General features: G+C 47.8%; 1 protein-coding gene across 2 annotated transcripts in view; it reads right to left on the reverse strand.

Annotated features, from left to right (window-relative positions):
• Positions 1-15,052, reverse strand: part of PREX2 (phosphatidylinositol-3,4,5-trisphosphate dependent Rac exchange factor 2) — a 202,395-nt gene that overhangs the window by 86,971 nt on the left and 100,372 nt on the right. For both annotated transcript variants that reach the window (XM_060243668.1, XM_060243667.1), the window contains exon 20: positions 8,118-8,254. In XM_060243668.1, coding sequence (XP_060099651.1) covers positions 8,118-8,254 — 137 coding nt within the window. The remainder of the gene's footprint in view (positions 1-8,117; positions 8,255-15,052) is intronic.

Here is a 15,052-nt window from a genome sequence, read left to right on the forward strand (position 1 = left end):
GCCTAATATGCAAATAAGTTTCTACAGAGTTTTTTCCAAAAAAAGCCCTGTGTGAAACACTGGTGATGTCATGGGTATGGCCTAATATGCAAATAAGTTCCTGCTAGGCTTTTTCTAAAAAAAGCTATGCTTAAAAGGACTGATCTCAAAGCACAGTCACAAATCCAAGCAAAAGGATTTGCTTGGAATTTTGCAAGATGTGTGTGAGAAAATGGGTAGTGAACACAAAGGAACACTCACAAAAAGAAGAGAAAATGGGTAGGTGAATTTTGCAAGATGTGTGTGAGAAAATGGGTAGTGAACACAAAGGAACACTCACAAAAAGAAGAGAAAACCCTCTTGAAATTGATGTACCGGTAACTATTTTGAAACAGACAACAGTGGCTGAAGAATACTACCCTTCCCTCAATGCTGTGAAGTTTGGTAAACAGTCATATTGACACACAGATGTATTTTCTCCCACGCAGAATTTTCTATCAACCCCTACTTTATTGCAGCTGCATGAACTACAGAAATAACCTATGTTCTAACAGAATCGAACACACAGTCTGTAAAAAGAAATGTGTGGGATGAAATAAAATTTGAGCAAGAATACTAAGAATCAGAGCATTGGTATGTTGCTTCCACGTGAAACATTAAACTAGGTTTAAAATTTACTTCCCTTTCATATCACTGCAAATATATTCCTGAAAGATCCTAAACATATGTTCTTCCCAAAACAAGCTTGTATTCAATGGTCTTGCATTATTAAGCTGCACCTTGCCAGAGACTGAACACATTTCAGAGAGCTCTGGGATAGAGCAGAGAAGTGCTACAAGGGTGAGGTTTGTGGCTCAGCAGCTGAGGAAGTTGCTGAAAACTTCTAAGTTTGTGTGAAGGGCTGAAGGTGATTGTTGCTGAATGATTAGGAGTGGCTGTGTTCCCCACCCTCTTTGCATTATTAAACTGCGCCTTGCCAGAAAGCCAAAGGACTCTTGGCCTATGGCTCTTCGCCTGGGGGCTGTGAAAGGACAAGGAATCCAGATTCCTATTTTCCTTGTGTTCCCAATAAGGTAAGTAGACTCTCCAGACGGGGAGCCACATAAACAAACAGGGTTTAGAAGGGGACTGTATATTTTTTTAAAAAGCTATCCTGAAGGTAGAATGCCAGCAGGGGGTGGGGGCTTTCCAGTGTTTTGCACTGAATGTCACATGTATGATATCTGCCCACAGGACAGAAGTCTTGGGAGTGTGCTCGATGCAAGGAGCATCTGCTCCTCAGGGAACGAGTTCGTACCCTTGAGGCCGAGGTGACTGACCTGGAGAAGCAGAGAAACTCAGGCACTCAGAGAAGACTCTCGGGAAAGTGTTAGATGAGCCCCGCTCTGAACGTGGCATCCCCGTTGCTGCCAGGGAGCATGAGGGTCAAGAGGGAACAGGGCACCGGGCTGAGGATAAGGGGAATGCACCCTCAGAAAGGACCTCTTCTTCAGTTGGTGAGCGGGAATCCTTTCATGCCAAGGAACCATCCCTGGGCAGGGAGAGAGGGGGGGGGCTTGGTAGTTGGTGATTCAATCCTTAGGCAAGTCAACAGCTGGGTGGCAAAACCGTGTACTGACTGTATGGTGACTTGCCAGCCTGGTGCGAAGGTAGTGGACATTACGCGTGTAGTAGATAGATTAACAGACAGTGCTGGGGAAGAGCCAGTGGTTGTGGTGCATGTTGGCACCAACCATGTGGGGAAATGCAGTCGTGAGGTCCTGGAGGAAAAATTTAGGCTGCTAGGTGGGAGACTTAAGGCCAGGACCTCCAAGGTAGCCTTCTCAGAAGTGCTACCTGTTTCATGTGCAGGGCTGGGGAGAGGGGCACAAATTAGAAGTCTCAATGTGTGGATAAGACGATGGTGTAAGAAGGAAGGGTTTAAGTTTGTTAGGCATTGGGATGCTTTCTGGAACACGCGGGAGCTGTGCAAAAGAGACGGTCTCCACTTGTCTCCAGATGGAACCAGGCTGCTGGCGCTTAAAAAAGGTGGCAGAGCAGCGAGTCTTTGCCTCGTGCTCAGGGAGTGGAGAGCTTCCTCCTGTCTTTCCCGGCATTGGGCCTTTCGGTGGGAGTGCCTTTTGGCACATCAGTTTGCTTCTGGCTGGACTTGTAGCGCAGCCCGTGTTTGGTTTACATATTCCCCCTCTCTCCCTGGGGATTAGCAGGGGCGGGCCTGCCATCGGACGTTGGCACTTGGCTTGGCGGTTCGCCAGTTCATGTGGCACTTTTTTACTTTAAGGCCAACCTGGGTTCTGCTACCCCTCACTCCCCACCAATATTCTCTTTTGTAGTGCAGCTGTCCTGGCTGTTTTGGGGAGTCTAGCTTTGGGTTCTCTTCATCCCCCCATCCTTGTCCTTGGTTGAGGGGGAAGTCTGCAATGCTCTTAGGTCGGCCATTACACGGCTGTTTTGGGTGGCCATTTTAAAGGAGGCTTTTTGCCTCCCCCCCTTGTTGCTGGGGTGGGGCGTAGACCATTTTGTGGCTGTCTTTGGGCAGCCATTTTAAGGGCTGTTTCTCTGTTTATTACTTCCCTGTTGCTAGGCAGAGTGGCAGCCATTTTCTCTGCTTATTACTCCCATGTTGGTGGGCAGGGTGGTGGCCATTTTTTCTCTGCTTATTACTCTCCTGTTGCTGGGCAGGGCAGTGGCCATTTTTTCTCTACTCTTAACTCCCCTGTTGCTGGGCAGGGGGGCGGCCATCTTTCTCTGCGACCATTTTTTCGTAGTCTCTGCAGAAAGCCCCCCCCCCCCCCCCCCGTTTTACAGGCTAGATATTGGGCACGCTAGCCATGCCTAAGGGGCAAGGAAAATCTAAGGGCAAGTTCCCGCACCAAAATCCCAGCCTCGTCAGCCAGTTTATAAGCGCCCGGTGCCTAAGCCTATGTTGTCTGATGACTAGGATGACTCCTTTGAACAGTCTGTATTAGCTAGGTTGGCTGTTTTGGAGGGTTCTAGTGGCAAGCCCCCTACTGCGGATGTTGGGGATAAGAAGGACATTTCATCCAAAGCTGTCAAGGCTGCTGATAGGAAACGGTTGCAAGAAGAGATTCTTAACCACTTGTCTTCTCTTGAGAGCAGGTCCGGCCCTGTTGAGATGGATGGAGTGTCCCCTCTTCCGGTGGAAGTTCCTGATGTGGAAGCCCAGCAAGGTGTGCAGTTTGGTAAGGGTGAGTGCACTAATGTAGCTTGGCCCTGGGGGCCGTGGGGGCAATCAGATACATTTGGGCCTGTGGCTAATAGCCAGTGGCTCTAGCATCTTGGGGTGGCCTGCCTGGCCAGTTTCCTGGACTATCCTCAGCCCCTTGCGATGGCTGGGGTTTCCCTTATCCTTGGGGCCCATCATATACTTTGGTGCCTGCTAAGGCCTTACCTTTTGGTGATCTAGCCCTTCCCGTAGGAAATCACTTGTTGCCAGCCACCAAGGATAAAATATTAAAGGGTGAATTTGTGGACCTTTTTTCTCTGCTCTACAGGGAGCTGGAGAAAAAGGATAAGGAGGACCTTGATGATAGGGAAAAAGAGAAAATCAAATGGTGTAAAGTTGATAGGACCTGGGCAAATCGGGTGCCCAGTTTCATTATTTACACCGGAATAATTTCCAGGTTTCATCCATGGAGGGCCACTTCCCTTTTCCAGAATTTTGATATCATATACAAGAGCTACACCAGCTTTACTGGCCCTGCCTGGCTTCAGTACAACGAGGAATTCAGAATGAGGGCCGCCTTGAACCCATCCCTTCAATGGGATCAAATTCAGCCACAGTTGTGGCTGCAGGTTATGTCTCCAGCAAGACCTAATCTCGGAGATAGGTCAAACAGCGGCCATGTTGTACAGCGCAAACCTGCTGCTTCTGGTTCCCACGGTAATGCGGGGCAGGCAGTTCAACCCCGCTTGCTCTGCTGGGAGTTTGGGTTGCAGGGGGTGTGTGGAAGGAAAAACTGCCCATTTAAGCACGAGTGCCCTCTGTGTGGAGGGTCTCACTCCTTTACGAATTGTTCCCGGGGTAAACCCAGGAGGGGGCTGTGCAAGCAGGGCTCTGGTGGGACAAATAAGCCTTTCGGAAAAGGGCGCCAGCCCAATAAGGGTGACAGTGCTTGAGGCCTGGCTCCGTGATTATCCTAAGGTTGAGGATAGAGTTTACTTGTTCAACAGTTTTAAGTTCGGTTTCAGAATTCCTTGTCAGGGACCCAGAAGGCCATTTATGGCAATAACCTGAACTCAGTTACAAGTATAGAGCATATAGTTCGACAAAAAATAGGGAAAGAATTGGCTGAGGGCACGGTGATTGGTCCATTTCCTGCACCTCCTGTGAGTTCTCTGCGAGTCTCTCCTTTGGGCATTGTGCCTAAAAAGACCCTAGGGGAGTTTAGATTGACCCATCATTTATCTTACCCTCGTGGGGGGTTGGTGAATAATGCCATACCTGAGGTATTGTGTACCGTGTGCTACATATCTTTTGATGCAGCGGTTCACATAGTGAGATGCTGTGGGGTGGGTGCTGAGTTGCCAAAATGCGAGCCCATGAGAATACAGAGGGCCCTACTCAGCAATTGACATTCCTAGGTGTTGAACTAGATTCCTTGCAGAAAACCTCTTGCCTTCAAGGGAAAAAATTTTGAGGCTCCAGGGGCTGGTTGCCCAGTTTTTGTTGCGACGGAAGGTAACCTTGAAGGATTTGCAACAGTTAATGGGACACCTAAACCTTGCTTGTAAGGTGGTCACTCCTGGTTGTCCTTTCTTGAGGAGGCTGTGTGATGCAATGGCTGATCTACGCCAGCTGCATCACAGAATTAGGGTTTCTGGATGCATACGGGAGGACCTTTTCTTGTGGCAGGAGTTTTTGATATCATTTAAAGGTGTCTCCTTTTGGAGGAAGGTCTGAGGTTGGAAGTTGAGCTTCAAATTACATCCGATGCTGCAGGGTCCTTGGAATTTGGCGTCTATTTTCGCGGACACTGGTGCGTGGAGGACTGGCCTATGGAATGGGTAGATGCTGGGTGGACCAGGGACTTGACCTTCTTAAGAGTTCTTCCCGATCTTGGTGGCCATTTGGTTGTGGGGAAATGAGTTGGCGGTCCACATTTGGTGTGGCAATTTAGCTGTGGTGCATGTCATCAGTTCCCTCACTTCTAAATCACCCAGGGTTATGAGGTTAGTTTGGGCTTTCACACTACAATGCCTGCAGCGGAATATTTTAATTTTTGCCAGGCATGTGCCTGGGGTGGATAATGGAGTGGCTGACGCTCTCTCTCACAAACAGATGCAGAGGTTTCGTCAGCTCACCCCAGACCTTCTTCCTACAAGGATGCCCCTGGAGATTTGGATGATTGGTGGGTCGAGGTCGGCAGAGCGATAAGTGTCGCTATTGCTCCTAGCACTAGAAAATCATATACAAGGGCAGTGAGCCAGTTTGAGAAGTTTAGGAGCACCGTAGGTTACAGTATGGAATGGCCTCTTCCAGTGGAGCATTTACTCCACTATTGCGTATCACTGCAGCGCAGGGGCCTGGCAGTTCGATCCATTTGGGGCCGGTTGTCTGCTTTGGCTTTTCCCAGTAAAGCCATGGGGTTACAGGAACTAACTAGCGATTTCCACATTCAAAAGATGCTCGAAGGGTGGGCCAGAGAGGCCGAGGTTAGGTCGGATGCAAGGCAGCCGATTTCACCCGTAATTCTTAGGGGTTACGGTCAGTCTGGAGCCAGGTGTGTCGGTCGGCGTATGAAACACTTCTCTTTCATGCTGCCTCCCTGGTGGCATTTTTTGGGGCTCTCCAGGTGAGTGAGCTGGTAGCTCAGTCCAGAGGGGATGTTTCTGGAAGGGCCTTATTGGCCCAAGACATTCGCATTGCTGATAGAGTGGCATATATCACAGTGCGTCGTTTTAAGACCGACCAGTGTGGTTGGCCATGATCCCGTGCCAGGTATGGCATGAGGCATGGGATCCACGGGCGATTGAGAAAGCTCGCCGCAAAGTCAATTTAGAAATTAAAAAAGCCCTTGAGGGGGGGTTGGGCCACTTTCTCCCTCATCCTGGGATATGTGCTGACTGCATGAATTTACACAGGATCGATGGCGTCTATCTTTCCAATAAGGGAAACGACGTTTTTTTGGATGACTTAAAACTTGAGCTTCAGGAAGTGCTAGGCATTTAGTGGGCGAAGCTGCCTAAGCAGAGGCTTGGCCTCGCGATGGCTGGGGTTTTTTTGCCTAACTTCCATTATGCAACTCGGTGAACACCAATAGCACCCCAGTTTTGGGGCAAGGGGTCTAGCTAAATCATTCCTGGCCCATGCAGACTAGTTGAGTGATGCAGCGGACTGCCTTGGGTTTGCATGGATTGATCCGCCCTTCAGCCTTGCGGATGGGGGTTGGAATTCCAGGGCATAACCTTTGCTAGGCTGGCCGGGTAGGAGCCATGCATTTTGGCTACACCTAGGGGGAGGGTGGCTCGCCCATCATGTGGCAGAGGAGGGGTATTTCATCTCCTGGCCCTGCCGTGCTGCCTGTTATGTTTATAGCCCTTGTTAGTTTAATAATAAAGAAAGTGGCCCTTAGTTACCCAAACCCTTGTGTCCGTCTCTTCCTTCCGTCTGTGGGGGCAATGCAGCTCCCAACCAGAGGCAGGCTGCACAGCCTTGTTTCCAGGGGCCGTTTTGCCCCTTTGTAAGGAGGAGGAGCGGGCAGGGCATTATGGGAGGTGAGGGCAAGCAGTCACGCCTTAAAGGCTGTCTCCACTTCTGCCTCCCAGTTTTCGCCTCGTGCTCGGCCCACCCTCCCGCTCTTGAGGCACTGTGGGCGATAGCTGGTTGCTCTTAATTTATAGGGGACCAGGTAGGAATTTTTTCATCTCTTCCTGTTTGGCTGTTGGAAGTGGTGTTTTTCACCTACCTCACACTGCTTGTAGAAGGGATTGTGGAATTGGTTTGGGTATGGCTGGTTTAAGTAGGCTGGTCACTTTCAGATTGGCTGGGTTTTTTGCCTAACTTCCGTTATGCAGTTCAGTGAGCACCAATAGCACCCCAGTTTTGGGGCAAGGGGTCAAGCTAAATCATTCCTGGCCCGTGCGGACTAGTTGAGTGATGAAGCGGACTGCCTCGGGTTTGCATGGATTGATCTGCCCTTCAGCCGTGCAGATGGGGGCTGGAACTCCAGGGCATAACCTTTGCTAGGCTGGCCGGGTACAAGCCATGCATTTTGGCTATATCTAGGGGCAGGGTGGCTTACCCGTCATGCAGCAGAGGAGGGGTATTTTGTCCCCTGGCCCTGCCGTGCTGCCTGTTATGTTTATAGCCCTTGTTGTTAATTTAATAATAAAGATAGTGGTGCTTAGTTACCCAAACCCTTGTGTCCGTCTCTTCCTTCCATCTGTGGGGGCAAATGCTGGCATCTTCTCTTGTGAATTTCTGATATTTGTAAAACAGAAGGTACTCTGAACTCCATGCATTTAGGATTTCAAATATTGATGCTGATAATTTTGCTGGGTCTTTAGGATAAAGGGTGATGTTGCAAAGCCTGACTGTTTTCACACAAACTTACTGACAACCCTATAAGTCCATAATAGATCCAAAAGATCATTAGAATGATTCCAGAGCTGACCTGTAAATTATGATTTTGATTTAATCATAATTTGAGGCCCCTTCTAAAAGCTTTCTATCTAGCCTTTGTCTTGCCTCTAAAATCCTTCTTAGGAGAACTAACTGAAGAAGTTGTTGAAGGACATCTTTTGAATACAAAGTTAAATCTCTCAATATTCTTTACCCTTTTTCTCTCTCCCTTTCTTTTCACCTAGAAGTTCCTTCAATTATAGATAATCTTCTCCAAATGACAGAAAGGAGTAGAAACTCAGGATGGTATCTCTGTCTCCTGCTCTGAATGAGATTTACTTGAAATGGAAGTATCCCCTTTGGTTTAATTTAGTTTCAATATGTGTGCTTCGAATTACAGCTTTAGATCAGACAGAAGGCTTTGATATAATTCACTGTGAAATGTTATCTTAATTATTCTTATTCACATTAATTCCCCAAACTGATGTGATGTGTTTCAAAAAGAGAAGAGAGTAACACTGTCAATGATAAACAAACTAAGCAGCAACTTTACATGCATTGGACGTCTGTATTTCCTGCAGGCTGTGAGATGTGCAATAACGCTTGCGTGGGTTTCTTTGCTGACATTAATTCCATTCACTTTGATTATGCACTGTCCAGGTTGGAGACCAGCAGCAGCAGCCACAGTTCCTTAAAAATAGAAAAGTGACTAAGTTAGAAGTTTCCTTTTTAAAAAAAGCCTAAAATATTTGACTGGTAGCTACCAGTCCACTCATAATCACAGTTATACTATACTGAACAAAATGGCGGTTTTAACATAGAAACATCACCAGACTGCGTTGATCTCTTCTGTTCAACAGTTGATGCTATTCAATTTGCTAGTGCTGAAAATTCATTTGGGAAGCAGCAAGGAAATCAATATCATTCCCTTTAAACAGATCGACAGCATTGTCAAAGCAAACAATGCTAACCACATATTTACAGAAGTGAGCCCTCAAAACATAACTATATACGTATCCTGGGTGCTAGATATAAATTCCATCCATGACCACTTCATTCCTTTCTATACATGTGACCAGGGCTTTTTTTTAGCAGGAACTCCTTTCCATGTTAGGCCACACACCTCTGATGTAGCCAATCCTCCAAGAGCTTACAGGGCTCTTAGTATAGGGCCTACTGTAAGCTCCAGGAGGATTGGCTACATCAGATGTGTGTGGCCTAATATGCAAAGGAATTCCTGCTACAATAAAAAGCCCTGCATGTGACACAATCAAGAGGGCTGGAAAGGAAAAGTCCCCTGTGCAAGCACCAGTCGTTTCCAACTCTGGGGTGACATTGCTTTCACAACGTTTTCACAGCAGACTTTTTACAGGGTGGTTTGCCATTGCCTTCCCCAGTCATCTACACTTTCCCCTCAGCAGGCTGGGTACTCATTTTACCAACCTCGGAAGGATGGAAGGCTGAGTCAACCTCAAGCCAGCTACCTGAAAACCCAGCTTCCACCGGGGATTGAACTCAGGTTGTGAGCAGAGCTTAGGACTGCAGTATTGCAGCTTTAACACTCTGTGCCATGGGGCTGACCTGCATGTAAAACAGACTGCTGGATTGGGACATGAGCATTTTGCAAACAAATAGGATTAGAATCACATTAGAATCACATATATAGTCAGAACTGCCAGACATACATTTTGTCTGGCAGTTCTGACTATATAGAATTATATTCAATAAAATTATCATCATAGCATTAAATGTTTTATTCAAAAATACATTTTAGCATAATATTAACATCAGCACACATCATTTTAAAATGACTTGGCTTGATTTGGCTATGAGCACTTTAAAAATATATATTAATGTAATTTTGCACCATTGGCCTTTACTTCTTGGTGACTGGTCAGCTCTTTTCTCCTTGGTCTTATTTTTTTTTAAATCTCTTAGTGAGTAGTGTGGCCCTTTTATTTTCTCTTTGCTTTCTGTCCTTAAAAACTTCTTACCAAATACAAACAACCTATTTGTTACATTTTAGCTGGTTAATTCAGAAGAAACTGGCAACTGAAACCCAGTTAAATCCTATAAGAGCTTTGAAGGCATTGCATGTTTCACAACATGTCAACACATCATGCAATGCAATCCCCCCCCATTTCTACTGTTGGCCCAGAGGCAAGGGCAAGTGGGAAGTCTGAACCACCAGGAGGATAACTAATATGGCAAACCTATATAGGATAAGATCTAAAGTGCCCTGTTTGCATAAGGGAAGTTACATGATTTCCATGGATTTTCTGCTCAAGCTTTTGCCCCCTCCACACACTGCACTTCTAGAAAGAAAGTCAAAGTAGCCCAGTCTAGAGATATCCTGGCTAAGAGAAAGCACAAGTTATCTGGAAGCTGTTGTAGATCTTCCAGGCTATATAGCCATGGTCTTATCATTGTGAGACCTGACATTTTGTCAGCAACTGTGACTGGCATCCTCAGAGGTATAACCCAGAAAACTGGAGTTCTCTCTGGGTGAACGTGAGAAGAAAATGGTAGGCAGGTAATTTATATCTACTCAGGAAGGTGGCATAAGGCTTAGTCATTATCTTGTAGGAGTTTCCCAGGCTGTGACATGCTAATGGAGGAGCTTTCCTGTGGAGGTTCTTTTGTATATGGATTGGCAATTGAAATTCTAATCTTATCTGTAGTGATGTTGTAATCTGTAGAGGATTTTGTGTTTTCCAGGACTGAAAACCAAAACCTATTCATTTTTAAACTCCCTTCCTTCCTGTTGAAATTGTGTTTATGTTTATGGATTTCAATGGCTTCCCTTTGTATAACATGGTAATTGGATGTGTTGTCCAACATTAGAGTGTCTTGGAATAAGATACTGTGTCCTGTTTGAGTTAGGCTGTGTTCAGCCACTGCTGATTTATCAGGCTGACCAAGTCTGCAGTGTTTTTCATGTTTTTTTATTCTTGTCTGGATGCTATGTTGTGTGGTCCTGATGTAAACCTGTCCATAACTGTGGGGCATGCGGTATACGCCTGCAGAAGGGAGGGGGTCTCTTCTGTCTTTTGCTGATTGTAGGACCTGTTGTATTTTTATGATGGATCTGAATACTTTTTGTAGGTTGTTTTCTTCATAAATTTTCCCATCTGATCAATAATTCCTTTGATATAAGGCAAAAACACCTTTTTTGTGGGAGACTGTTTCTCTTCTGTTGTGCATTTAACCCTTGGTTTAATCGCTCTTTTGATTTCATTCTTGGAGTAGTCATTTGCCTGAAGTTCATGGTTTAGATGATTTAGTTCATCACTTAGAAAATGCAGTTCACATATCTGCTTTGCATGGTCTACTAATGTTTTGATTATGCCTCTTTTTTGTCGAAAGTAGTGACTGGAGTTTTATATAAATAACGATCTGTGTGAGTTGGTTTTCTGTTGACCTAATTGAATGTTAGCTTTGTGGATAACCATGATATCTAGAAATGAGAGTTTACCCCCAATTTCTTTTTCCACCCCCAATTTCTTTTTCTTTTTTACCCCCAATTTCTTTTTCCACGGTGAATTGTACGTTCAGGTGGATATTATTGAGGTGGTCTAAAAATGCCTTCAATTCTACCTCACCATGGTTCCAAATAATAAAGGTATCGTCTAAGAACTGAAACCAGACTGTAGGTTTGTGGGGTACAGATTCTAAAGCTATTTTTTCAAAATATTCCATGTAGAAGTTTGCTATAACTGGGCTGAGAGAGCTTCCCATGTTAACACAATCCATTTGTTCATAGAATTCGTTATCCCATTGGAAGTAACTGGCTGTCATACAGTGGTGGAAAAAGGCTACTATGTCCGCCGGAAAACAGTGATCCTTTCTGGCCACAATAGAATGGAGCCTCCGGCAGCCCACCACATCACGGCGTGGCTGCCGGGGAGTTTTTGCCCTCTCCAGAGGAGAGAGAGGGTGAGCTAACGCGCTTTTGGTGCATTTTGAGGGGGCGGGGCTTCTGCGAGCCTTCAGAAGCCTCCGCTTCCCTCCTCACAGTTCACCAGAGTTTCTCGGGACAGAGGGAGCGTTCTTGCGATGCTCGTCGCCAGCAGCGGGGGTGGATTAGGCCTCCTGCGTGGCTGAGGGAGGACGCTTGTCACCGTTCAGCTCGTCAGGGATCGTGTCATGGACCCAGGCTTGCTCGTCTGCTGTTTTGGGCCCTTGAGGGAGCCGCTTCTAGTGGAGTGTTCTCCCTTCACGGGCTGTGTTGCAGCCTTAGTTTGTTTTCTAAGAGCATGGGCTGCTATTTTTTTCTGTTTAGTTGTCCTGGTTCTTGGGGGTGAATAATAGGGGGCACTTTGAAATAGTGGGTCTCACCTCCCCTTCCCCCCCCCCAAATTTAAAGGGTGTAAGCTTACTTTGCATAGCCTCGTGGTCTTGGTGGCCATTTTAGGTGGGGTTTTCAGACAGGCGCCAGTGGGAGAGTTAGAGTCGGCCATTTTGAAGGTGTTGTGCTTCTTCTTTGTCAGTTGTGCTTGGCGGCCATTTTAACTTTCCCTGAGGCGGCAGCCATTTTGTGGGGTTCAACCATTTTGGATGCATAATAAAAAAAAAAATCCTGCCTTTGGCGGAGGGCTAAGCTGCTTTACTGCAGTTCAAGCTGTTCGTTATTTTAGTTGGGCACCTTAATCCCCTAGGGTTGCAATTATGTCACGGCGAAAAGGTGGTGGAAGACTGAAGGGGAAGCAGCCAGCATGCAAGGTTCCTAAACCGCCCCAGAAGCATCCTCTGCCCCCCTTGTCTTCAGATGAGGAGGGTGAGGATGAGGTTAACGCGGTCATTTTCAGAGGCTGCAGGCCTTGGAGCGGGTATCTGGACTTCCACCTTCTCAGATTCCAGGAGTTGGGCGAGTTCCTAAGCGAGCTTTGCAGGCTGATATATTGACCCGTTTGTCTATTTTGGAGGGCAGGTCAGCTGCGACTGCTAATGGAGGAGCCGTGGGGCTCGTTGGCTCAGATACTGGATCTGGCCCGTTGTCTGGTGTGGTTGGTGCGGGAGCAGCATTAGTGCCTGCTGTTCCTCCTGGTAAGTCAGGGGATGGTTCTTTACCTTATTCTGGGCCTGTGTGGCCCTAGGAGCCTTGGGGATCTGCTGCACCCAATGGAGCCGGTGCTGCTTCTGGGGTTTCCGGGACACCTTTAGTTTCAGGTGTGGGACAGCAGAGTAGTGGATTGTGGCCATATGGTCAGTTTGGCCCTGTAGGCAACTGGCCTGGGGTAGGGCAGCAGGGGGCAGCTGCTCCTTTAGCTGGAGGTTGGGGTTTCCGATCTCATTATGCAGTGGTTCCTTTTCGTGCTATGTCCTTTGGGGAGGTTGCCTTACCTTGGGGCAATCACCTGCTGCCCGCCACGAGGGAAAAAATTCTTAATATATTCTCCCTTTTGTTTAGGGAATTAAAAAAAAAGATAATGAGGAGCTGGATGATAAAGAAAAGGAGAAGCTTAGGAAGAGGAAGGTTGATAGGACCTGGGTCAATTGGCTTCCGGGGTTCTTTATATATGCAGGAGTGATTGAGCGTGCTCAACCCTGGTGGGCAGTGGCGCTGATTCAGTACATGGACATCATATACAAGGGGTATACGATGTTCAGCGGTCCTGCCTGGATTCAATATGACCAGGAATTTAGGATGAGGGCTGCTTTATATCCTTCCCTTCCTTGGGACCGGATTCACCAGCAGCTGTGGCTGCAGATGATGTCACCGGCGCGCTCGAATTTGGGGGACCGCTCTGACAGCGGTCACTTAGTTTCTAGGGGTTCCTCTGCTTCCTCCACTTCTTCTTCATCTTCCTGCAGTTCTGCGGGGCAGGTGGTTCAACCCCGCTTGCTTTGCTGGAAGTTTGGGTCACAGGGGGCATGTAGTCAGAAAGCTTGCCAGTCTAAGCACGAGTGCCCCCTGTGTGCTGGCCCACACTCGTTTAATGACTGTCCAAGAGTTTGGCCGCGTAAGGGCCAGAAGAGACAGGACGGGGGCGGACCCCCCTTCCAAAGCTGGAAAAGGGCCTCAGCCCGATAAAGGTGGGACCGCTTGAGCGGTGGCTTTGTAGGTACCCATGCAGGGCTGCCGGCTTATATTTGTTGAATGGTTTTAGGTTGGGACCGGTTAGCTTCCCCCTTTTTGGGAGTTAGGGGTCTGGCAGGATCAACCTTTGGGTGTGGCCCGAGGTGTGTGAATGCAGACTGTCCTGGAGACTCGATTGGATGGGTGCCTTTCGCTGAGACTCGCGTCTGGTGTCTGGGCCCTCCGGTGCGAGCCTCCCTGCTGGGCCTGCCTGACAGGAGCTGTGGCACTGAAAAAGGCAGGGGAGCAGTCTGTGGAGACCCATGGCCCTGACCTGACCGCAGTTCAGTTGCCCTTGCCATTTGTATGTTATTTAATAAAGTGGCCCATAGTTTTTACCAATCTAATTGTGTCCGCCTCTTTATTCCAACCTGGGGGGGCAATGGAGCCTCCGGCGGCCCGCCACATTGCGGCGTGGCTGCCAGGAGTTTTTGCCCCCTACAGAGGAGAGAGCGGGCGAGCTAACACGCTTTTGGTGCGTTTTGAGGGGGTGGGGCTTTCGCGAGCCTTCAGAAGCCTCTGCTTCCCTCCTCACAGTCCTCCGGAGTTTCTCGGCCCTCCCGCCCGCCCTGTTTTTTATGTAGGGATTTGCTGGTCGCCTCTTTTTTGGAGGGGCCGGGTAGGAATTTTTTATTCCTCGGCTGTTTGGCTTATGGCTGGGGTGTGTTTTTTGCCTACCCTGCATAGCATATCAGTGGATTGAGGAATTGGCTTCAGGATGGTGCCTTATTATAGATTGGTCACTTTTTAGGGCAGGTTTTACAGGGTTTATGCTGCCATGCGGCCTGGGGAGGACCGGTTAGCCTTCCCCTTTTGGGGAGTTAGGGGTCTGGCAGGATCAACCTTTGGGTGTGGCCTGAGGTGTGTGAATGCAGACTGTCCTGGAGACTTGATTGGATGGGTGCCTTTCGCTGAGACTCGCGTCTGGCGTCTGGGCCCTCTGGTGCGAGCCTCCCTGCTGGGCCTGCCTGACAGGAGCTGTGGCACACAGCTCCGGCTGGGGGGCTGGGTCTCTCGCCCGCTGAAAAAGGCAGGGGAGCGGTCCGTGGAGACCCCTGGCCCTGATCTGGGCGCATTTTGGTTGCCCTTGCCGTTGCTATGTTATTTAATAAAGTGGCCCGTAGTTTTTACCAATTTAATTGTGTCCGCCTCTTTATTCCGACCTGGGGGGGCAAAAGTGGTGTTCCACTTTCAAAGTGATTCCAAGGTGTTCCTGTTGGCTTCTAAGATGATTATGCTTTGCCAACTCAGTTAGTTTTAAGGGTATTTTACTCCCAGGTACAACCAGAAATGACAAACCCATTGAAAGGTATATCGTTGTTTAATATGCTGTGTAACATCTTGAGCAAGGTTAATTGGCTACAACACAGTTTTTTCCTGATTAATCAATAGACCTGCTATTTCTCCAA

The sequence above is a fragment of the Heteronotia binoei genome, chromosome 7 (assembly GCF_032191835.1).
Source record: "Heteronotia binoei isolate CCM8104 ecotype False Entrance Well chromosome 7, APGP_CSIRO_Hbin_v1, whole genome shotgun sequence".
Classification (NCBI taxonomy): domain Eukaryota; kingdom Metazoa; phylum Chordata; class Lepidosauria; order Squamata; family Gekkonidae; genus Heteronotia; species Heteronotia binoei.